The sequence below is a fragment of the Taeniopygia guttata genome, chromosome 10 (genome assembly GCF_048771995.1).
Source record: "Taeniopygia guttata chromosome 10, bTaeGut7.mat, whole genome shotgun sequence".
NCBI lineage: Eukaryota > Metazoa > Chordata > Aves > Passeriformes > Estrildidae > Taeniopygia > Taeniopygia guttata.
The window spans coordinates 11557786-11582340 of record NC_133035.1 but is presented as its reverse complement, the minus strand read 5'-3'; the positions used below and the strand labels follow the sequence as shown (position 1 = coordinate 11582340).

Here is a 24555-nt window from a genome sequence, read left to right as displayed (position 1 = left end):
ACCCTGCAAGTATTATCTTCCAAAATTATATACCTGTGCAGGTAGCAAATACTTCAGACTTGATCACTTGATTTTTAAGGCAGAATTTAGCCATTAGATCACCTAATGTACAAAATACATTTTCCTTTGCCCAAACCATGGAGATAAAGCTGACCTTCAAGACCTGCCATCTTCTTAGGAATGTACCCAGCTAGCACCATTGTTACTTAGAGTATCTATTCTCTTATAATTTATATATGGAAGTGTTATAAACATTTGTTCATCTGCAATAAATTTAAGTGTAGAAAAATTGTGTAGTAGAAAGCAGCCTATATTAGGTCACAACAGATTCAGCAACTCAAGCCAGGCTGCTGTTTACACATACACTTAATTCCTCACGTGATCCTGGCCCCAAGCTAGATATTCTGTCTGAATTTTTACAGCACATAAGAAAATGGAGATAAGCACCCACAAGCATTAGCCCCCAGGGAGATTTCAGAATCAGGAAGGTTCTACCCCAGCTGCTGAAATGACTTAAATGTTGGTAATTCCATTCTCCCCCATAATCCATAGCTCTGGTTACATTACATTGAAATCATCCTTTTTGCAAGGAAGATGAGCACCCAGAGTATATAACAGTATTTGGAGCATATGCATAGAAACTATACGGGGTTTTGGACAGCACTTTCCTATGTGAAAACAGGGTATTTTCTTTCCTATGTGAATCTCATTCTCATTGAATGCTGATTTGTGTCCTCGTTTATCCAGTTTAATTTCTTCACCTCAGCCTCACTACATACTCCTGCCACTTGACTATTTTCTCTATAAATTTACAGTGAATCTGGAAGCTTTGAAATTTTGACTCCTGTTGGAGGTCTTCATAACCTCTTCTGCTGAGCCAAGAAAAAACTGAATGAAACTCAGGTGTCTAGGCAAGATGTGATTGAAATCAAGCACTTCAAAATTCACAGCACCTGCAGCTCCATAGAAAACTCCTTAACACACACCCTGAAGTTAAAAGGGCCACCACTTAAAGGTTCTGGTCACCTGATTTTCACACCTGGGGAAGTTTGTCAGCAATTCTGCAAAAACTAGTTAACTACTTGAGTTTAAAATAAAACATCATTCTCTAAGGAAACCTTTTACTTCCCCTGTCTTGTACAGATTACAAACTCTTCAAGGCAGAACTTCTGTTCTTTGCCTATTAGATTCTGTTTGCACATCCCTGGTCCAGTGTCAAGTGCTTTAGGTATCACCTTCATCACAGTTTTCACCACACAGTCTTTTAATTCCCACTCATGCCACATTAGCCCAGCAGAGTCAGTATAAGATTTGAGTAACAAACTATAGCAATACTTTTAACACTCAGTTCAGATATATTTGTTTCTTGCTTTTAGCATTTATTTTATTTTATGCATGTGCTTTGTTTTTGCTGGTCTCTAAAATATACATAATTTAAATTACATGAAAAATGACAACTCTAAAGCCTTTAGTGTTCATAAAACTGTGAAATATGGACATTTGCACTTATTATTTCATTGAACACATAACAGCAATGTCATCCTTCTGTACAGCTGCCATTGCTCTAATGAGGATGAGGGTTGGAAATATGATGGTCTTATCCTTCGTTTTACACAGACTTAAGACCATGTGTCATCACTATCAAACATAACCATGAAATAGTTTGCAATTTCTTGATTTATGGTCAGTTGCAATAGAAAATTTCAACTTACAGTTAACAATGCAGGCAGAGAAAAAAGATTCTGGAAGATACAGCTGCCAAAGGGCCAAACTGAAAAAAAATTCAATTTCTGGTCAGACAAACAAAAAACCTCTGTTAAATCACATGATAACCACCAAATTTCACTCTTTGAACATTAATACAAAACATTCATATTTAAATGAGAAACACTTCTCCATTCATCTTTGTCCTGAAATGCAGATAGACATACATCTTCAACAGATTCCACTTATATATAATTATTTCCCCAAACCAAGTTCAATTACACAAATCTGATGATCACGGAGACCATTCTTTCATCACAACAAAAGCCTTTACTACTCAAGAGAAAAAATGTTTGGCTAAACTACAAATTGAAAATCCATTGAAACAGTGCAGAACAACATTTGGCTCATAAATCAGCATTCTGAATAACATATAGCAAAATTGGAAGTATCCTGCAGAGGCCCCATGCAGAAACTGCGTTTTGGTTCAACATCTCAAAGTTATCAGTAACAGAGCTGCACCTGATTGATTAATGAAAGCAAAATGTTAAATTTCCTGTAGCTAGAGTAATGAGAACCCTGACACAGTCTAATCAGTCCTTTGGCCCCGCACTGTATGTGCACAGGGTTTTTGTTTACTCTGAAATAACAAGCCCTCCAGGGCAGAGAACAGTCACACACTGTCACCCTTCACAAGTTTGTTATACCCTATCAGGAGTAAAGCCTCTATTAGTAAAAAGGTACAAAGTTCAGCCACAGCACTCTGTCTTTCATTTCTTAGTCTTATGGAACCCATTGCCTTCCATGTAGAGCCTTGCCCTGGGCTTTGGAAACAGCTCCATCACAACAGTAAGCAGAAAAAAAAAAAAAAAAAAAAATGAGGCTTTCAGAAAGAAAAACTGCTTATGTAAAGACCTAAACATTGTAGAAGAAAACTACTGTCTTCCTCTCAGTTTGTGTTCAAATGACTCTAGAATTACCTAAACAATATAGTCAAATGGTCACTATTTCAAGTATTTAAATAAATATTTATCCTTTCTTGTCTTTCAAATTCCTTTTGGTGCTTAAGCAAAACAACTTACAGCTCATTTTCATATTTATGATCCTATACAGTAAGATCAAAACAAACACACTTTCAAATGGCACAAACTTACTTGTTATCCTAGCTCACAGTTCACAGCCTTAACTAAAATGTTAGAATAAGCATTTTGAGATAAACTGATAACACACTTACATGATCATTTTGTGGGTTGGCAAAATATATTTTAGAAAGGATTTAGGTAACTATATTGAGCATAATTAGAAAATATGAATTTGTATCGATAAAGGTTGAATGCAGATTAAGCAAAATGAAAAATTCATTGCAGAGGTAAAACAGTTCCAGTTTATCTACACATAGCTATATGTTCACATAGCTTATAACAAAATAACATATCCCTACTGAGACTATGGATATGGCATATTGAATTCCTGAACTTGTCTACCATTTTCTTCTCATGCAACAGTACCAGTGACCCGTTTTCCTCATTCTGCAATGGCCCTCACTCCTGTTATTGTGCAAAACAAGATGCGATTGAGAGCTATGTGGAAGAGGCAATATTTGGTGAATAAACAGAGGCTCTGAGGAAATCAATTATATTGCAAGTCATGAGCAGTGGACAAAGGTCAGCAGGACCTGCCCTTGCTGTAGTGGCTCACTGGGGACGAGCAAGAGCAGAGCAGGCAGCCTGTGTGCCATGTGTGCATGTCACTACACCAGCATCCACCACGAGGCACACCAATGTGGAAATGGGAGAGAACATAAGAAGGAGGAAACAGGGAGAAGGAATAAAAAAAATTAAAGGTTGGAAGAAACACACAATACATCACTGGGATGAATACCAGTGACACACAGAGTGAGGCTATGAAAAGAGAAGTTGAATGCACACTTCACCGTGCACCTTCACACAGTGAGCCAGGTGCTGGGCACAGCAGTGCCAATACAGACCATGCATAGCAACAGCTTCTGTGTGTGTAGCTAAGAGCAGAGTTTGATCACTGACAGCTGGAAACCAGGACAGCCTAAACAAGGAGCTTGCCCAGTGTCACCTACCAAAGCCTATTATCTGTTGCATTTTCTACATTTCATATTCTACCAAACAAAATCTATTGTTTACTTCTGTATCTGGTAAGGTCACAAAAAAATTATTTTTTCCCCCATTACCAACTTACAGAAGGCTGTTTTTCCATAGCAGACAAAAGCCACTATAAGCCAACTGACTTGTACTGCTTAATTTAACCAGGCAAATAGAGGCATAGGCTGGCGTCCTGCAGAGGAGGATCACTCGTGCAGTGATGTGTTCTTCAAAGGCCTTTCCCATCTCTGTGTACTGCCACCAATAACACAGAAACAGCCCTTTAACCTTTCTGGTGGGGGACCTCTAATTTTCTCAGGGAAAAGTACCTCCTCTGGTACTGTAGCAACCATTATCAGGCCAACAAAACTCAATTTGTCCTCAGTGCTGGTCATGTGAGAGTCACTAGGAGCTCTCTGTAAACAGACTGCTCACAGAGAAGACGTTTATTGCTACAGTCCAACACCTCCAAATATTATCATTGAAAACAGTATCACTGCTATACATACTAGCTCCTTAAGATGTTACACTGTCCAGTGATGCCTTCATTTATTTCCACTGGGCATTTAGGAAAAGACTCTGGTAGATTACAGAGCAGAATAACATTCAGAGAAAAACACCAAAACACTAGACAATTTTCCATTGTTTATGCTGATTCTGCATTTATACCTAAATTTTTAAGCACAACATTGTCACAATAGCCAAGCCTAACTGCTTACTATGTACAGCCTCAATTGCATTTAACCCTCAAAAAGTAGATATGAATTCAAGCATTTTGTATCAGATCACAAAAAATGAATTCTAAGAAGAGATATTACAATCAAGAAACTTCACCTTACCAAAAGTACATAGCAGACATGGCTCTAACAATCTTTCACCCAAGGAGCAGCAAAGTCCAGCTGCTTCCCACAGAACAGAGAGCCCAGTCAGGTGAGCCACAGAGGCTGTGCCCTGTCCCATTGCTCCTGGGTGAGATATGCAGGGGGTAGAGGGAACAGCCAGGGCTGCAGAGGGCACAGGCAAAGTTACAACAACCAGGCAGGCACAAACCAAGCCAGAAAATCAGTCCATGGGCCAGCAGAGCCCACAGCTCAGCAAAACCACGAGGGAGAATAAAGGGTGGGGTTGAGGGCCAGGCCAGAGCTTAAATGGAGCTCCAGCAGCCCTGGGCACAGCGTGGGCAGAAGCCTCAGCTGAGGCTGGTCAAGGTCATGATGGCTGTTAGTGCACTAGGAGCCCTGACATTCTGGGACAAACACACTCACATTGCTTACACCTGGCTGGAATAAGTCAGAGATACCTACAGAAAAGGATAACAAAAAGTTTACTTTTTTTTTTTCCCTCCTTCTTTTTATTGTATTGCTTCAGTGCTGTTTTCTCTTTTTTCACCTAATTTCACCAACTCAAGCTCAAGGGCTTATTATGATACTTGAAAAAATCCACAGTGTTTTTTATTTTAACTTTGTGGCATCTGCTAATACCATCTAAATCTCCCATATCTATATTTTTCTGTAAAAGGACGATTTGTATAATATTTTTGCTGTGATTTAGTCTGGGATGTGTATTTTCCTTTTCCCATAGTTCCTTCCCCCCCCCCCTCCCCCCCCCATCTGTTAATCCTGGAACATTCCTAATATCTTTAAACTTGAAACAGTAGGAAAGGATGGCACAGGCTTATCTCTGCAGGAATTCCTCAGCTATATTTGTGGTCTAAGCAATACAGACTATCAAAGAAGTCAGAAAAAAAATGTCACAAAGAATCAGCAACAGACTTCCATTATGCTTTTCTTAATTTGCCTCCTTCTGTTCTCACACAGGGAGAGTAGGTAAAGAATACAAAAGATAAAACTATTTCGGACTATTTTTGAACTATTTCTTTCAGCTGTTTTTGTTTGCGTTATTACAAAGCCTTGGCAGAGAAGGAAAAATATTCTTAGAATAGCAGATTTCTTGCTTTGTCCTGCATCTGTTCCAAAACTGTACAATGTATTTGAACAGCTGGCCAGTAACATGCAACGATCAAGCATGGCAATGACACATGATCACAGTGTTCTTTGTAGAGGACTGAGGTTTCAAAGCTGAAATAAACCCTCAGATGTACACATCTTGGTCTTAGAGGTACATGTTCAGATTTAAACTATGCTTTTTATTTTTATTGAATTGAACTTTCTATTGGCGATCAAGGACAAACTCATTATATCAAAATAAAATGCTGGAACAGCTCTGCAGGAAAGAATTTCCTGGTGGTGTTGCTCAGACAAGAACCAGAGGAGCTTAATCTGGCTCTATGTCACTCCCATGCTGTACATAGCTTTAGAATCTTGAAATTATGTTTTGGGTTTTTATAAAAATGTGTAAAGATGCTCAGGAAAAAATAAATCCTTTTTGTGGATTCACACCTTCGTCCAGGTCCTTATCTGTACTGTACCTTCATATCCATAGGTATAAGTGACTTAATTCTAAACTCCCCAGCTACACTCTTGGAGCAAACTGTGTTGTTCTCCTATGTTACATGCCTGTCCACCTATAAAGAGGAGGTTAGTTTTATGCCTACACTCTTCATAAATATATGCCTTTATATTTAAAGAACTCTGAGAGGATGCCAAGATTATTTTACTGTGTAGTAAATAACAGCTTAAGCTAAGATCTTAATTGACATTTCTTGTAACTGCTGCAACAAACACTGTAATTTACAGTTATAGTAATGTTCAGAGATTTTTATGCTCATACTGAATGAGTTTCCTACAGCATCTGCTCTCAAAAATTGAAATAAAAAGGGGTAAATTAATTAGCTGGTGGGAAAAACTGACAATTATCACTGTTCACATCACTACTAAAGGACTACTGAAGCAACCTTCTTACTAAACACTGATTTTTATTAAATGTAATTAGTTTAAAGCTTTACAGGTTGCTTCACACATTTGCCTTCGTGCAGGTTCTCTTCCTACATCCCTTCTTACTTTTGCTCACACATCAGCTTTTAAGCAGAACACTATATAAGTGGGATGGCTGACAGGAAAGCTAAAACGCCCACAACGAGCAGAACGGTTATTTTCATCAGCTGAACAATTTGCAGCAAGAATCCCAGACACAACAAGCAGAGCACTGACGCAGCAGCAGCATGCTGGAGTGTGAGCATCACTGCAGCTGTCCTGCATCTTCCTAAAGCTGGGATTTTGGGTTCGTCCCGACCCCTTGCACCGCTCTGTGAGAACGCAGAGCTGCGGCAGGTTTTTCCTTCCCCGGGCAGCACCACCGGGCTGATAAGACGCAGAAAGGCACATGTGAAAGATAAAGCGGGGTGGGGAGGGACGAGGGGAGAAGATAGAAGTGTTTTCCACAGGGCTCGGCCGGGGCGGCCGCAGGGCGCAGCCCGAGCCCTTTAAGCTGCCCACCCCGGCCGGCCCGGCGCAGCTGCCGCTATTTATACCGGGGCGGCGGCGGGCGCTGCTGTCCTGCGCGGGGCGGGCCCGGCGGCGGGGCCCGGAGCGGAGCTGCCATGGCCACGGCGCTGCCCCCAACGCCGGCCGGCGGGAGCCGCCCCGCCGAGTCACCGCTGAGCCCGGCGCGGCTGAGCCGGCTGCAGGAGAAGGAGCAGCTGCGGCAGCTCAATGACCGCCTGGCCGCCTACATCGAACGGGTGCGGGCGCTGGAGGCCGACAAGTCGGCGCTGCAGCAGCGGCTGAGCGAGCAGCAGGCGGGCAGCGACCGGGAGCTGGGCTGCCTGCGGCTCCGCTACGAGGCGGAGCTGGCCGACGCCCGCCGGACGCTGGACGACATCGCCATCGAGCGGGCCACGCTGCAGGTGGAGCTGGGCAAGATTGGCGAGGAGCACCGGCAGCTGCACGTCAGGTCGGTGCTCCGGCCCCGAGCGGGCCTCCCTGCCCGGCCACAGCCCGGGGAGCCGCCGCTTCGGGGCTCCGGCAGGATGAGGGGAAGGGGATGCTTCTGGCAGGAGTGCGCGGTGATGTTTCATGTCCAGGTGTACAGGCGTGATAATCCCGAAGGTGTTGCGCTCTGGGGTTAGGAGACGTTTGGATGTCTGTTCGGAAGAGGTGCTGGGGCGATGCTGCTGAGTACCTCTGATGTTGTGGGGTCACATCAGTACCTGCCTGAGATGTGCATGGGGTTCCTGCAGAATGTGGGGTGTCCTTCTCGGCTATGGATGCATAGCAGCATCGGTTTGGCATCCCACCTGTGTTTACAAACACTGAAGATGATGGCAGGTATCTAGAAAGTTATGGAGCAGTGGAAGGAGTGTTTGTATGGAGTCAGAATGCATCTTTTTTGGGCTGTTTAGCTCAGACTGTGCCCAGAGGGCAATACAGATAGACGCTAGTTCTGGGAGCAGTATGACTTACCTGAACCAGGTTGGTTCTGCTCAGAAGTTTTCCTAGTTGCTTTTAAGTCTGAGATGAGCTGCCTGCTGTTTTAGCTTGACTTTCTTGTAAGCTGTGTATCCCGAGGCTGGAATAATAATCTTGACTAGGCTCACCAAACTTGAACAAAGGTATTATAAATTCTGTCCCATCCTCCAGGAGGAAGAAGAGGTGTGTGAACAAGTGTCCAATCCCAACAAACTTCCTCTATAGAAATATGCATCCTGCTAGCACTGCTAGTTACTGTAATGAATGCCCTGTTGTACCCCCATATCAGTTATAGACTTGTAATAATTTAGATGTCCAGTCCCCTTACATCTTGTTATAAACCTGCATCAGAGCAAATTTAGGTATCAGCTTCTTTTAATGCCTAGAGGAAGCATTGCCTCCTCATAGACTCAGTAGGACTCAAGAAGCTGTTCTAGTTGGGACTAAAACATGTTTTTACTGTAAGCTTCTGTTTTCAGCTCCATAGTTTTTGGGGTTGTCTCTGTCATGCTGGGTTTTGGCTTGCAAATCTGTTTCATAAATCTGACCAGCTGCTTGCGTGGACAGTGAGGAGAGGGATAATGCCTGTTCTAAGACTTTTCTGCTGCTCTTTCTGTTTGTATAACTCTGGATTTATTTGTAAAGCTTTAGACTTGGCAGATATGCAAGTCTCTAGACTGTTGGGTTGGTTTTTTTCCCCTTTACAGTAACTAGGTCTTAGAAGTGATTAAATTTACAGCCCATGGGAAGTGATACATGGTGCATATTGGTTTCTGAAGGGACTAGACTGAAGTCCTAATATTAATGTGTGTTGTATCTGGGCTGCCTAACTGCAAATGTCTCAGATGACTTGGAACAAACTTTGAGGGTATCGTGTCCTTAGATATATACAACCTTTAAATAACCTGGTGGCTGTTTAACTCTTATAGAATGAAATGTCACCAGATAATTTCCCAACAGCATTAACTATTGGCCCTTATTATTCACTGATTAAGAGACTCAAGGTTTTTGACAACAGTAAACTGATTCCATTTGGTTTTTTCTTGCTACTTAAACAATGGTGACTGGAAGGAGGCCAAAGATGTTTGGGGAGGAGGAATTGTAGATAAGCATATTCCTTGAATTCAGAGCCTCAGGAAGGTCAAAGCAACTGCAGTAACACAGAAAGACAAGAGCAGATCCTTTCTGCACCAGAGAATATGGATGTGCATTTTGCTCCTGAAAAAACACAGTGTAGCAGGTGAGGTTGTTAGAATAAATTCTGTACCTGCTACTGACATCCTCTGGTCTTGACAAACTGGAGTCTGTTCCAAACACACCTGAAATCTTTTGGTAAAAATATTTAAATTCTCCAGATCAAGCCTATGTGACATCCTGATTTAAAAGAAATGTAATTGGCAGTGCCTCAAAATTTTTGCTTGTAATTGATAGTCTGTAGGCCACACTTAGCTCTGGAATGGTTGGTATATGGAATGTTGCAGAGTACTGTAACTGCCACTGCTTGCTGCATAGGGGTGGAAAGTGGTGTTCTGAACCCCAGACCTGGATTAAAGGGTACTAAATGCTCTTGTCAAAGTCAGACTTGTTAAATTGTTGTTCTTAAAGATTAAATGTCTCACTCCAGGGTTCTTTGAAAATAATACTTTTCAGGAAAGAATCCAGGAAACCTGAGCCTGGCTGTCAGATGCTTACATTGGAAAGTGAACTGTTAAAGCAGATACTAATAGAATTTCAGTTTTGCACATACTTTGATTGGAGAATGAAATTTTTATTATTGTAGGATGGAACAGTCAGTATTACAAAGTGTTACTGACATACTTAATATCATATGTAATACATTAAGTTGTAGTGGTAGCAGAGACCCCAAAAGGAAGGTGAATAATTAATACCTAGAAAAGAAAGAAACCTGAAACTGCAGCATGTTATCTTGTTTTTCACTGTTAGTAGAGCTATGTTTCTCTTAGAGTCTGAGTAAAGAATAAATAACTTCTAGCACAACATAGTCAACAAATGTCTCTGAAGAGCAGGGCTAGAAAAGGCCTTGAGCAAGCACTGATGTAGCCACATGCCTGTGGCTGTGGCCTGTGCTGGAACCAACCATACCTGCATCTCTTCCAGCAGATTTTGTGTAACCCTTATTTGAAATTCCAGATGATGGAGATCCCAGAATATCCCCCCCAGGCAGTGTACTCCAGTGGTGAACTGCCAGTTTCCTCTCCCTAACATCTAACCCACGTATTTCTCCCTGGAAGCCTGGAGCTTCCTGTCTTTTCCACAATAGACATGGAAAACAGATTCCCTAACTCTATGCAGCGGTCCTTCATGTATTTAAAAATTGTTCTGTCTCTTGTCACTATTCCCTTCTCTAGACTAAACAACCCTTAGTATTTTCCAATCTTTCCTAGCAGTTCAAGCTTTCTAAAGCTGATCAATCCTGCAGAATTACTTTGGACTTCTGCCAACAGGTCTCAGTTATGCACTGGAAAACTCATTGTATGAGTTGACACAACTTTGCCACTTGGCAGAACTGGTGTTGCCAAAATAAATTGAGGACTTCCTTTACTCTTTGTAATCTTAAATACGAGTTTTGAGCAGGGTCTCTGACTCTGAATAGCAGGCGGGCAACTGGAAGGATTTTAAAAGTTGGAGCAGTGTGGGGAATGATGACAGAGTTGTTCCCTGACAAGAGGAGCTCGTTGTGAGCTCTTCTCGCCCTTCCCTGTGGTGCCGATGGCAGCTGAAGAGCGGTGGCCGTCCATGTGGCACCTACGCTCCCACTGCCCGGGCCCTGGGCTGCCCCTGTCCCTGTGCCTCCGCTGCGGTGTGAGGGAGGGGCGGCAGTCCCTGGCGGCGGTGGCTGAGGGGCTGCAGGAGCCGGGGCAGCTCCCCGGGCCGGCCGGCGGCCCCGGACGGAGCTCCCCGTGTGCTGCCCGGGCCTGAGGCGCTCCCGCGGGCCGGGGGCGGCCGTGAGGGACGGCCCGGCCCTCCCCGTGCCGCCGGGGCCTCTCCCGCTGGGAATGCCCTGGAAAATAGCTGGCTTCCACTTGGGCTGCGCACTGAACGAGCTGGAAAATGGGTCAGGAATCTCTCCGGTGTAACAAATGGTGCTTGTCGGAGGGCCCTGTCTGGTTTGTTTTCTGTTCTCACCGTGAGCCTGACAAACCTTTCCTGTGTTTAACCACAGACCCCTCTGAAGGGAAACACGTTGAGGACAAACTCTCCCTCGCTAGCTGCACTTAACAGTGTAAAACTCTTTCCTGTAGGAATTCCAAAAAGGAAAGTGATTTAAACCTGGCCCAGGCTCGTGTGAGAGACCTCGATGCCCAGCTAAATGCGAAGGAAGCTGATCTCGCAACAGCCCTGAATGAGAACCGGACTCTGGAGAATTTGCTCCGTGAATTAAAGGATCAAGTACTCAGTGTAAGGCTTCCTGTTGAAATCTAAACTTTGCTTTTGCTCCTGCAGTTTTTGCTTAATTTTCCTCAATTAGTTATTGATATTTAAAAGCAGAGAAATGATAGTATGTCAAGTGTAACTATGACAGTGATAGGTAGACAAAAACAATTTCTACAAACTTGCTGACAGCAAATGCTACTGATGGTGGTTTCCTTAAAACTTCCACCTGTTGTAGGTACTTTCAATTCTATGACCATAGGATGTAATGTTTCTTGTTCCAAAGTCAAAGCAAGATGAAATGTTCTGCTATAGTCCCTGAAGCATTCTCTAACACATCAGGGAAGTGTATAATACTGAAAGTGTATATTAATTTGTCAACATAGGGTGTATTTGGAAGATTAAATGTCAAAAAGTTATATTAGTAGCAAGAAGTTTGGAATAATTACAGTTTTAAAGGGAAGAATATATATGGATAGTACAATTGATTCATCAGAAGTCTGCTTTGAGGAGTCAAATTTAGCTGGTGGGATTAAGGAGTGTCTATATTTGCCTTGTGGGAAATCTAGTCTACATAAAAACTAAATAGGATTCTATCTGTTGCTGGCATTTGGATCCCACTGACATAAGAACTTTACACAGAGTAACCCACTTCACTCAACTGGTGTGTTTTGATTGCTGGGGTAATTGTTGAATGACCTGTAACAAATTGGCTGCCTGACTTGAAAAAATACCTCTTAATTTTGATAACCCTGTTGTCTGTCTTTTCCAGCTGAATCTGTCACTGGAGGATACTAAAAAGCATCTCCACAGTGAAATGTTGAGGAGGGTGGACCTAGAAAACCATATGAAAACTTTGCAGGAAGAAATGACATTTCAGAAGCGCCTTCATGAAGATGTATGTTTTAGCTTATTAACAAGACATCTTTTTAGGTGTCCATGATCCTTGGATGCACTTAAAGCCCATCTTAACTTTGCTTTTATTTCTAAAAAGGTAACTAGCAACCTATGGCAGCCTATCAGCTCATAACACCCACCTAAATAGGAAGGCTCAAGAAAGTACTTAACCTTGTGTTGACTTGGATAGAACCAATAGGAATCTGGGATATGAGAAATTTCTTAGGCTGCTCTTCTATTGATAACTGAAATCCCAATATATTACTTTGTGTAAGTGATAGTGCATATATTAGTTACTGTTAAATGATTCCAGATGTTGAAACCTAAAGTAAGAGAAGAAGTTAAATCTCCTTTAAGCAACTTGTGTTCCCAACTTTGTTAGCACTTTTCAGAGGTGTCTGTGAGAGAAGTCAGTACATACGACTAAATGAATAATTTATATATGAATGTAAACAAGCTTGCTTCTTACTGGTAGGAATCTCAAAGTGTATGGTTTGATAGAGAATTCTAATTTTTCTAACTAACTGCTATTACCTTTTTAATAAAACAAGAATAGGTGAAGTAACAGTGCTTAAAGAAACTGAACTGTATATGCATGTGTTCTTAGTTAAAAAGCCAAATAGAATCTATCCCGTTCAAAGAACTAGTCTTGCAAATTAAATATTTACTACATTTTAGTTTAAGCAATGTTGGCAGTGAGGTGGAAAAACAATAGTGAGGCAGCAAGGTGGATGTGCCCGTCCTAATGGATGAATAAGATATGCATAAAGATGAATTGCTGTATACTCAATGATAAATCTGCTTCAACAGTGAAGGATTTGGGAAGTTGGTACACTAAATCCAGTTTCAAAGTGTATTGGCTTGTTTATTCTCTGAGAAATTTCTTCTAGGAGCTCAAGGAGACAAAAAGAGTCCATGAGAGCAGGATAGCAGAAGTAGAATCTGGCCGTCAAAGAGAATTTGAGAGTAAGCTCTCAGATGCTCTGCAGGGGCTCAGAAAACAGCATGAAGAACAAATTCAAGGCTACAAAGAGGAGATGGAGCGAACCTTCAGTGCAAAGGTGAGTTTGGAAAAGATGACAATAAAACAAAACTGACGTTCTCTGTACCTTGACATAATTAAGGTCACACTGGCAAAGACAGCTCATAGATGGAGCCTCTGCATAGCTTCTTGGCATAAGTTATGGAATTTCAAAGCAGTGTCAAATTTGACAGTAGAATTTCTGCAAATATTTGATCCCAAACAAAACTGGTTCAAGTATAAATAAAGGGAGGGATTAGAAGTTGATCATATTTCAGACTTCTGACAGATTCAGGACCAAGGTGTGTTATGTTTATATTAAGCAATTTCAGTATTGAATAAAACCTAATTTTTCCTACACATCAACTTGCATGCAAACTCAGGGAATTCCTTTGGATGCCTGTGTTTCTGTTTCCACTGAAAATTCTGTAAGTGCCTCTTGAAGGAGTACTTTATCCTTCCATGGGATATCTCAAGATTGAGGTATTTGTAGAGCAATTCAATGCTGCTTGTAAAGATGCAGGAACTCTTTAATAATAGACCTTTTGGGGAAGAGTGATAATAGTTTTATTTGTACACCCAATATCCTGCAGCTCTATGCTTTGACAAGCAGCTTCTAAACATATTCTCCTTTGGTCTTCTGGAAAATCAATTTACTTAATATCCATACAAAGTCTTCATACATTACTAACTGAAATATCCTAATCCAGAAATTTTCACTACCTGATTATTGCTGATTTTTTTCTGACATAAATGTCAAACTTGTGTTAACCTCCCTGGAAAGCAATACAGAACTTTCTGACCTGGACTTTATTGGTATCTGCACACTTCAGTAAAAGATAACTATTTCCAGGTGTAACAGGTGAAAATGATTTGGTGTTCCTTCCTTGTTTACCCAGGACTAACAGTGACTTATCCACAGGTGGAGAATGCCCAGCTAAATGCAGCAAGGAACAGTGAGTTTGCCAATGCTGCTCGGGAGGAGCTGATGGAAACACAGAAGAGAGTTGATACTCTGATATCTCAAGTTAATCAATATCAAAGCCAGGTTCTGTCTTTATTTGTATAACCTTATAATTATTTTAATTTACTCTCAATTCAAAATAGTGGCCTCTTCTCTCTAATCTTCACTTATGGTTTCATTACTTCTCCCTCCCGTTAATTTTAGAATGTTGCTTTGGAGAGCAGAATACAGGAGCTACAGAATTTGCTGGATTACGATCGTGATCTCCATCGAAGGCGTATGGCTGAAAAGGAGGAAGAAATGGCACAAGCACAGAGGCAGGCACAAGCACAGCTGGAAGAGTATGAGCATCTCTTAGATGTGAAACTGGCTCTAGACTTGGAAATAAATGCGTACAGAAAGATGTTGGAAGGAGAGGAACAGAGGTAGGCTATGACAAGGTCTTCATTATGAGAACTTGTTTCATTCAAGACCTCTACACTAACTCTTTATCCTTCAGAATGTGGGGGAACACAAAACAAACATTAGGCATGTCATCAATATAGTAATTCAGTTACTGAAGCATCATCTTCTGTAAATGGCATTTATATCCCACATCTACCATGTGGTATAGTAAGATTAAGTAATGTCATAAATCCAGCTGACAAAGTTCAAAGGTCCATTAAACATTCCTCAGCTCTCTCAAAGTTTTGTGCTACATCTTAAAGAGCATTCAAGTCCCTTGAATGAAGCTGGGAACTTGGATCAACTCCTGTCTATGCAGACATGGTATCTTGCATGCATGGTGAGAACATGAACTCTCAATACATTCTAAGAAGGGTCAAAAACTTAAAATTACTTTCATTAAAGATTGTGTCTGTTAAGACTTTAAAAGAATATTTAGTGCAGTTGTGAATCTTGTCTTATCAATATAAGCTTGCTCTGAACTCTGGGGCTGTCTTCCAAACTAAACAAACCACTTAGCTACTCTTGCCAATAAAAGTAAAATTTTGTATTCAAGACCCCATGGAAAGCTTGGATATAGGAAGCTGTTAGGCTTGGATGTAGTGGGAGGGTAGGCATGAGAAGAAACAAAGCACATCAGATGCTCAGGTGAATGTTATCTGACTCTCTTCTAGGCTAAAGCTGTCACCCAGTCCATCTTCACACAGCACAGCAACTCAAGCAGCCAGTCAGGGGCGACGATACTTGTATGGGAAAAAAAGGAAAATCAAAGAAACCAAAAAGAGGGAGCATAGTGCTGCACTTAAGACTATTCAGCATGTTTCAGCTACTGGAAATATATCTATTGAAGAGATTGATGCAGATGGGAAATTTGTCAGGCTTAAAAATCACTCTGATGAGGTACTTCCATTTTCGAGTCTGCATTGCAATGTATGACTGCTCGGGGATGGCTTTAGCTTAGTGACAGACTTAGTGACTAAGCTTTAGCTTAGTGACAGACCTTTTGGTACTGCTGGTGCTCTGTTCCAGGGCTGTCTGGGAGGTGCTTTCTGGGTGGAGGTGCAGGAGCCTTTATTATGCAGAAACAAACACCTTCAGAGGTTTGTCATCAGATTCAGGCTAGCACTACCAGAAGTACTACTCACCTTTGATGAACTAAATAGGGTGCTCTAGTAAATTGGATAAAGATGGCTTTATATTAGTTGAAAATACTTAAAACAGCTAAAAGGTTGAATAGAGTTGGTGATGCAGAGGGTTTGTCTGGCCAATTAGCTAATTCTTCCACTAGCTTAGTTTGCAAATCCAGAACTATTAGAATTCATCATCTGGATTTCAAACATATGGCTTTTAGTTTAGCCATTTCAGCCTGAAATACAGAATGACCCATGAAATTTTAAGGTGTTTATATATATCTATATATATATATATAGATATAGTTGGTAGGTGGCCATGGCAAACTTCCTTTATCAGAATCTCCCTGGCAGAGACTATTGTGACCCTCCTGTTGATGGAAGGTAAGAATAGGTGTGGCTTAACTTGGTGAAGATTAACCCTAAAGTATAGGGAGACAACATAGGGAAACTTTAATGTAAATGTGGCTGCAAGAACCTTGTGCTTGAATTATATGGTGTTGGTGTGTAATGCTGAGAGAAATTTCTTGCCCTACAGGATCAGTCTCTACATGGCTGGGTATTGAGACGACGTATTGGAACTGTGGCAGATGTTACTTACAAGTTTCCTTCAAGGTTCACTCTTCAGGCAGGCCAAGAAGTTACAGTAGGTATTGGGTTTGTAAAACTTCCTCAGAGCTCTGTTCTTATGTTAGATGTTCAGTAGAGATTTCTGTGATATGGGAAACTAAATAGATACTCCAAATAGATACTAAAGCTCTTATTTTATGTGTAGATAGGGGGAAAATCCTAAGCAACTTGATCTGAAATGCTAATTGCATTTCCTTTAAAGCTTGGACTGAACTTGGATTACCCCAGACTGGAGTGTGCTCTAACTGTAAACAGAAACATTGTATTCTAGGTTTTTTCAGGGTTTCCCATACTCCTGTGACTTGATAAAAGTTGTGCTGAGACTCAGGCTCTTGCTAAAATCTTCAGCCTATTGTGGGTCAGCAGTGCTGAGGTCATGGTTTGTAGTACTAAGAGAAATACTAGCTCTAAAATCATACTCTAGGTACATGTAGATGGTGATCAAAGAGCTGAACTCTACACTTGCTACTCCAAACTGTGGAGGAGTTTGTTCAAGAGATCAGTGAGTGACTCCAGGTGAGAGGCTCTTGCACACACAGTTGCTGCCCTGAGCATGTCTGTGACTGTGGCTTGGCTCTGTGACTCAAATGTTCTGAGTGGCCACGCAGGGCTACCTCTGCATTGGATAGAAGCTGTTAACAGCCTTTTCTGCAGTTTTACAATCTTCAGCTAGAAAAACGTTACCAACCATTCTTGGTAGTCCTGAAAAGAACTAACTTTCTAGGAATTACAGTGCTTCAGTTTGTCCTACTGGATGTCTTTGATCTTAAAATACTTAATGATTATATATGTTAGACTGTATCGTAATCTCACTATAGAAAAAGATTCTTCAGATGCTCACTGTAAATGTATTGCAGATCTGGGGTGCAGCTGCTGGTGTAAGCCCTGGTCCTGGTGATCTGGTCTGGAAGTCTCAGAAGTCTTGGGGAACTGGAGATAATATTGGTGTTACACTCATTACAGATGATGGTGAGGTAAGTGAAATAATAAAATGCTTCTACTGTCCTAATGCTAAATTAGTTTGTGCTTAATTCCTGTGGGGTGTTGGTGGCAATTCAATTGTATTGTAGGAACTTGCAGAGAGGAAGATAATGCTTGTACCCAGAGAAGAAAGTGAGCAAGATGATGATTATGGTGAAATAACTGGAAGTGAAGCAGAGTTTGCATCTCAGGTAAGATGCCTAAAGTTTAAATAGATGCTGTCAGCAGAATCAGTCAATGGCAATTTCTTTTCCTTACTAAATTAAAATACTTCTTCAAGTATTCATATCCTGCAACTCTTAATGTTTTTCTTGATGTCAGACCAAAAGAAGAAGAAAAAAGAAATGTTGTTTGGTTTCATGATAGTGGTTCCTGTGATCATCCTTAAGCAGGTGAGATGGTGAGAATCAGGTTTGTCACCTCATAGAAAACTTGCTTCATCAGTAGTGCTGCAGTCTCTTTTCCCATGTAGGATGTAGCTTGCATGGCTTTGCATCAGAAATACAACTGAAGTTTTGCTTATTCTCTGAGTATGACCAAACTGTAGCATGAATTGTTTGCTATCTTATTACTGACACACTGAAAATACAACCTTTAATGTCCATTTCATTTAAATATCTGACTGTGAATTAAAGCTGTCATCCCAAGAACAGAATGCAAACACTAACTACTTCTGTGGGATGAAGTGACCTGACACTACGGTGTTCCTAGATTTCTTTTAAGACAATTTCAGTGTGAACTGAAGGTCAGTATACTTAGAAACTTTTGGCTACCAACTTGCATGGTGTAATAACCTGTGCAAGACTATCCAGCCTCTTCAAATGGCTCTTGACTGACCATAATACAAGTCTGAACTGATGCATTTTGGATGCTCCTACTGTACTTTGATATATTATTAGCTATCGTCAATTGCTCAAATAGTCTAAACCAACTAATATGAGGGCTTTAAGTTGTCCTAACCAAACAATTATAGACTGTACTTGATTCAAGTTAGTGTCTTGACCTGAAACAGTACTATGGTACAAACTCCAAAGCCTGAGAGCAAGGGGGTGCTTAGCTAAAAACTCTCTCCTTCCTGCTGACAAATGTTCAGCTACTTCAGCTCTTCTTAAAACTGATCCTACACAGTTACAAGGAGGAGTTGCATCTTACTGCACTAGGTTAAAGCTCCCACTATTTCCTAGATATTTGCATAATGTATCTTTCTGAAAACTAACTTAAAAGTACCTTACTAAGTCTTTCCGAAAAAAATAAATGTACCTGAAGAGGCAGTTACTGCCTGCTGTTTTTTTTTTTGTTTGTTTTTTTGTTCTTTCAAACAGAAAATTCAGGTAAATATCTGTTGCTACAATACCATTTGGCTTAAAGGATATTTATCAGTCTCCTGACTTGCCTGTACATTCTTGTAATATTTTCAGTCTTGCTGAAGGATGGTTAGACCCTGTTAAATAGGCGATTGAGAAGGTCTATAATGCTGTTCTGTCCTTTGGGCTCTTAGTGATGTAAGCTTCTTTTCATACTCAGAGTAGGGCCTCTCCTCAAAGATGGCTTCTTTTTCTTTTAAAAGGCATTTTTTGAATTTACTTACATCACTTGTTTAATAATCAGTGATGGAAAGCAAAAGTAACTTTTTTCTTTACACTTCTAATCTTTTTTTTATCAGCAACTTTATAATACAGTTGTGTGCCATTTATGGTAAGAATCGATTCTAATATTTCCAATCAAATTTTAATGTTATTCCTGTTTGCTGAATTCCTGTCAAACTTTTGACATTAGTACCTATATGCTTCTGCTGCCTTGGTCGTACTGACATGGCTTAGTAAACAGAAGTTCACTTGTGTGCAGTAAAATAATGGGAAGACTGCATGCTGTGCTTTAAAGGAAAGCAGTGCTTCAATGTTTTGCTTCTGCTTTTACCATCCTAACAAGGGCAGCATGTATCTGCATGTCACAGAGGTTCTGATGCTTGGGAAGAGAGGTAGTGATGGGCAGTTTGACAGCCTTTCATTAAGGAAGGCACAGGGTCCTGTATTGCATGGACTTAAAGACTTGTGTAGCACAGTTCATGTACTGCCTATTGAAAATCTGCTTTGCTTTATTAATAAGTAACGAAATCTACAAAGTGCTAAAAACCCTACCTGCCTATATGAGGATCAAGTAGGTAACTAGCAAGGAATAATCAGCCTAATGTTTTCTTTCTGCAGCAAAATGAAGATCCCAGCTGTTCTGTCATGTAATGTGGACAATCATCTGAAAACACCTCTCAGTCCCAGGTGACACAGACTGTATCTGTGTTGATATCATCTGTCATATCTGGACTTTGGAACTCACATGTTTCATCTGATGTCATTGTGAGAAGCATTGTCCATAACATGATGGAATTTCCTGCCTTCTGATACTGGACCCTGGCCTTGGATTCACAGATACAAAGTAGAATACAAGCTCCATGTGAAGTTTTTGACTTTTATGCAAGGATCTGGTTTCTGTGACCTGCTGAAACAGAGAAGGGTACAGAGTTTACAAAGCTTCTAAACATGTGCCCTAGAAGGATGTTAAATACTTGACAATGAACATGAGGCTGCCTCAGCTTTCTCAATATTCTGACATGGAGTTCTCCAAAAGTAATTTCTCTTTCCAGCCTGAGCAGGAAACATGGGACCGATCACACCCTTGCACCTTGAGCAAGTCTGCAGTAAGACACTGTCATGAAGAGTGATGAGTGGTCTGAAATGTTTCCTGCTCAGATCCTGATTCAGAGATACATAAAACTGGTCTGGATCAGTTCCTAGAGTGAAACACTTCAGAATTAAAAGCAAGTTGTCAAAAATATTCCTGCCTGTTATTAAATGTACTGTTTCTATAGTCTAGCATCTGGAAGTTCCTGTTTCAGTATTGTATATTCCTAGGTACAGTGTATCACAGCAGAGCTGTGCCAGCCTTAACTTAGACAAATGTAACCTGAAAATGTGAAAAAGCATCTCATTCTGACAGAGCAGGTACTGTGCCCTGTGCTGCTGGCACTGCTTGTTGGTCCCAACAGCTTTTTAAGGGGCTAGAAAGAAAAATATGCCAAGTCAAAAATCAAAACTAGACAGCACAACTGTAGTGAAAAACACAACAAAGTCACTGCTTTTGGAGCCCTTATGTGCTAAATCTCCATGCAGGCTGCAGCTGTGGGGTAAACTGGTTATGGGCCAGTGTGCAGCTCCCTGTCACTCTGGCAGCTCTGTGCTCCATGGAATGCTGTCCTGGAACCCTCAGGAGGGAACAGTCAGCCTCGGGAGCACTGCAGTCACTCTGTCTCTCCTGCTGGACCTGGGGGAAAGGAAGGGCTTTGAGCCACATGAAGTAAACTTCCACCTGAGAGCAGGAGGGGAGCAGCTGAGCCTGCAGCTTTCTCTCAATGCTGGAATAACGTTTTCACCATCTTTTACCTTGCCAAAATGTTCAGTTCCAAATTCAAGACCTGCTTTGTGTTAGGATGCTAAGGTGAAGTTTTCCTATGCTAGCTTAAACTCTTATATTATTTAAAAATTCTAATTTTGAGACATCAAGAGCAGATGCTGGTTTAAGACTTGGATTTTAGCAGATCCAAATTCTTGTTCCATCTCAAACAATAGAAATAGCTGCTGCTCTAACTTTGCTGTATTTATCTTTATTTCTTAAAAGTTTTTTAACTATTAAAGATATTTTTCATGTATATAAAAGCAGTCTTGGATTTAAATATTTGCAGATTAAATAATAAAGGTCTATATGTTCAATGATTTCTGTTGAGTGGTTCAAAAGACTTTGAAGTAATAAAACTGGTGATTTAGGGGACTGCAGAGTGAAGAAACCTTAGGCAATGCACTCTGCTCTCCTGTTTATCACTTACTTCAACTAGAGTTAAACTGCTATGAGCTTAAGGGAAATCTTCAGTAGACAGCTTCCCTGTAACGAATTCAGCTCCCTTCTCATAAATTTGTCTTTTATGGAGAGCAAGTGACAAAAAACTACATCTTCCTCCACAGCTATTCACTTTGTTTGGTAACTACTACATTACTAAGCAAAGCAGGAGATGGACAAAAACAAATGCAGATTCTATCTGCATTTGGATAAGTACTTCTGATGCCAGACTTCTTCCTTAATTTTGAGGCTTTTCTGTTATATTTTTAGTTATTACATGTCTTTCCATTGCTGCCTATTCTTCTCTTTCTCCTTTCCATCACTTTCAACTTAATATAAGAAAGAGAAATGTATTGACTTCTCATTTGTGTGCTGTAGGCACCAGTGCTACTCACTCTTTTCTCTCACTGGAGTTCTATACGAACCCTATGGAACTGGGAGCAGTTTGTACTTGGTTCCAAGGAACTTCTCTTTTCCTTCTGCTAGAAAAATATCTTAACAGACATAAATGCTAAACAATCAATAGGGAAGTATCAAGATTATTAAAATTACAGTGCAGAGGTGTCATAAAACTAATATTTTATTAATGCATTGGTTTTGACACCGAAAGCCCATCTATTCAGCAAAAGTGGATTCCTGCTCAAACAAGTGCCAGAACCATCAGTACAGAAGCAGCAACCACTTTTCTTATCCCACAGAAATATTTATTCAGTTTGGTCAGTAAATTATACCAATTTTCAACGCAGAGAACTTGTACTTAGTACAACATCATCTTAATATTGACAACAACCACTTTGCCTTTTGTCAACATACAATGCAAAAGATGAATTAACTTGTTCACAATAAATTATGGTGTGATAGATGAAAACAGCTCAAGGACATCATTAACTTAGAAACTGGTTACAGTTAGCTTCACTAACAGTATTTTTTAAAATGGTTTCAAATAGTAAAATCATTGCAGCCAAAGATAAAAAAAACCCACATACAATAATAGCAAGGAAATGCATTTTTGGAGCAACAGTGAGCTACCAGTAAACACTTCATACAGTGATCTTCAAGGCACAAAGCAAAAAAACTGGGTATGGGTTTTTTTGCAGGTTGACAAATCAGGGAAGGTGAAATATTTTTGAATATAAAATAAATACATTTTAAAAAGACGCATACAAAAGTCAGTAAGTCAGTCAAATAGCAAGGCTTTCACAGAATGCCACACTGACAGAACATTTGTGAATCCATTTCAGTCATGAAATCATGTTCACAGCTCGAATGACACAATCACTGAGGCAAGGGAACTATCACTTCAACATAATTAATGGGGAAGAAGCCAGACTCTCCATTTAACATCCCCTCATACCAATTCTCATCAATCTGATTGGTCAAAGTTATGATGTCCCCTTCCTTAAATCCAAGCTCGCCTTCATTTTCTGGCTCAAAGTCATACAGAGCTTGGCAGCAAGGCTGATCCATGTGCACTGAAGAACCTGCCCCAGTGACAGAAAAAACAACCACATTAATTGAGCTTCCCAGCATCCCACCAGCCACTAAGCACAAAGCAAGGGGTCAAAATTGTAGCCCTGCTGTCAGCAACAGCTTTTCCATTGCTTTTATTCATTAACATCTGGTGCTTCTACATATAAAATATGAGATTAGTGATAATAAGTTTAAAGCATAATTGTCCCTTAAGTTCAGATGCTACTCCTCTTTCATTCCTACTTGCCTTCCCTCTCAAAAGGATGTTTATCTCCAACTGAGGGTTTGAGTAATCAGTTGTCAAAAGCCATGGGCTCTCTGTGAAGCAGCTGCCAGAGGAATCGGAAGGGCAGGACTTGAGGAAGCAGAAAAGTCAACAGGGGAAATGACAAGAAAATCTTTAAACAAACGGCACTGCAGCACACTGATGGTGTGGGAACACCTACCAGGGGGCAGGGGCTCTTGGTCTGTCCATAAAAACAGCCCTGCAGCCTGAGGCACACTCCTGGATTTTCACACCACACATGCCATGGCACGAGTAATAAAGTTCCATCCTCACCTGAGCAGTGACAGTTCTGGGTTACTGCTCCTGAGCTTGTGTGCTCCACTCCTTTATTTTACACATCCTCCATCTGAGCTAAGGCAAAGGCTATGGTAGGAACAAAGGCACCTCACCTGTCAAATTACTTTAGGGATGAAAACTGTTTTCTGATACAGTATGTGGCTGTTCTCATGATTTGCAATGTTTATCCTAAAAAGATCTTTATTTCAAATCATCCTTTAACATTTTTTTAAGTTAACCTTGTTAACTTGTTAATGCAGTAAATACCTTTTTAAAGATATTCTTATGGAGGAGTATTAATTAGCTGGGATTGGTGGTACCAATATATAGGTAACATTTGTATTTATGAAAAATTAGAATAAATTTTATTAGAATAATTATGTTCAAATTGTAAAGCTCGACTCTGTGGTCAAGGACTAGTCCGTGGTTCAACTGTACTTCAGCCATAACAGATTTTTTAACAACATATGTAATGCATCCAAGTAAAAGTGCAAACCTTCCTCGAGCAGCACTGTCATGATGCCAGGCTCATCCTCTGGAAGGCTCAGGGTAGTGACAAAGTACTACAAGAAGTGACTAAATTAGAGCTACTCTAATACACTGGTACAGCTGAAAGCTTGGTTGTCATATATTTGCAGAAGGACTCCATGCAGAAAAAGAGATGATGAGCCAGTTGCCCAGCAAAAATGGACTTACGTTTAAAACCAAAAATGGACTGATTGTGTTTAAAAATAGCAGAGTTATTTTCAACCTTTGCCACGGTAGAAGTGGTACCAGCTCTCTGGAGCTGTCAGCAGCAGAAGGCAGCGATCACAGTAATTGACAGTGTTCCTCACCTTCACCGGCTGCTCCGACGGGGCTCATTTGTTACTGCAGGCCAGTTAATTTCTGACAGTGAGCTACCTGATCAGAGATGGATCACATTTGGTTCATTTTAAGCTCCAAAGAACTGCAAAGAAACGTCTGGCAGCCTGGAAAGGCTTTTAAATAATG

The 24555-nt window shown here is 40.8% G+C and overlaps 2 protein-coding genes across 7 annotated transcripts in view; one reads left to right on the top strand and one right to left on the bottom strand.

Annotated features, from left to right (window-relative positions):
• The first annotated feature begins 6988 nt into the window (after positions 1–6988).
• LOC100232247 (lamin-B3) lies at positions 6989–21409 on the top strand. Of its 4 annotated transcripts, XR_012057645.1 has the most exons (13): positions 6993–7670; positions 11449–11605; positions 12351–12476; positions 13366–13536; positions 14419–14544; positions 14665–14885; positions 15579–15804; positions 16573–16680; positions 17522–17638; positions 17735–17836; positions 17967–18037; positions 19309–19340; positions 19850–21409. XR_012057645.1 is itself a non-coding variant. In XM_012572442.5 (12 exons), exons 1-12 carry the CDS (start codon positions 7318–7320, stop codon positions 19920–19922), a joined length of 1812 nt encoding a protein of 603 aa, XP_012427896.4. In that variant the 5' UTR covers positions 6989–7317; the 3' UTR covers positions 19923–21409. The 4 variants fall into 4 exon arrangements, 3 of the variants coding, with proteins under 3 accessions (XP_012427896.4, XP_030137092.3, XP_072790243.1); XM_012572442.5 differs by lacking the exon at positions 17967–18037 and having other exon boundaries at positions 6989–7670; XM_072934142.1 differs by lacking the exon at positions 19309–19340 and having other exon boundaries at positions 6994–7670.
• Positions 21410–22212: 803 nt separating this feature from the next.
• The window catches only part of SH3GL3 (SH3 domain containing GRB2 like 3, endophilin A3), a 56344-nt gene continuing 54001 nt past the window's right edge, over positions 22213–24555 (bottom strand). For all 3 annotated transcript variants that reach the window (XM_072934143.1, XM_032750281.3, XM_002199124.6), the window contains one exon: positions 22213–23011. In XM_072934143.1, the coding sequence (XP_072790244.1) occupies positions 22806–23011 (206 nt within the window). In that variant the 3' untranslated portion in view covers positions 22213–22805. The remainder of the gene's footprint in view (positions 23012–24555) is intronic.

Excerpts from the sequence above, each read along its gene's own strand:
- LOC100232247 (XM_012572442.5), top strand. The coding sequence starts at position 7,318 with ATGGCCACGGCGCTGCCCCCAACGCCGGCCGGCGGGAGCCGCCCCGCC. Across the intron at positions 7,671-11,448 it reads CACCGGCAGCTGCACGTCAG|GAATTCCAAAAAGGAAAGTG; the intron begins GTCGGTGCTCCG and ends TCTTTCCTGTAG. Across the intron at positions 17,639-17,734 it reads TCATTACAGATGATGGTGAG|GAACTTGCAGAGAGGAAGAT; the intron begins GTAAGTGAAATA and ends ATTGTATTGTAG.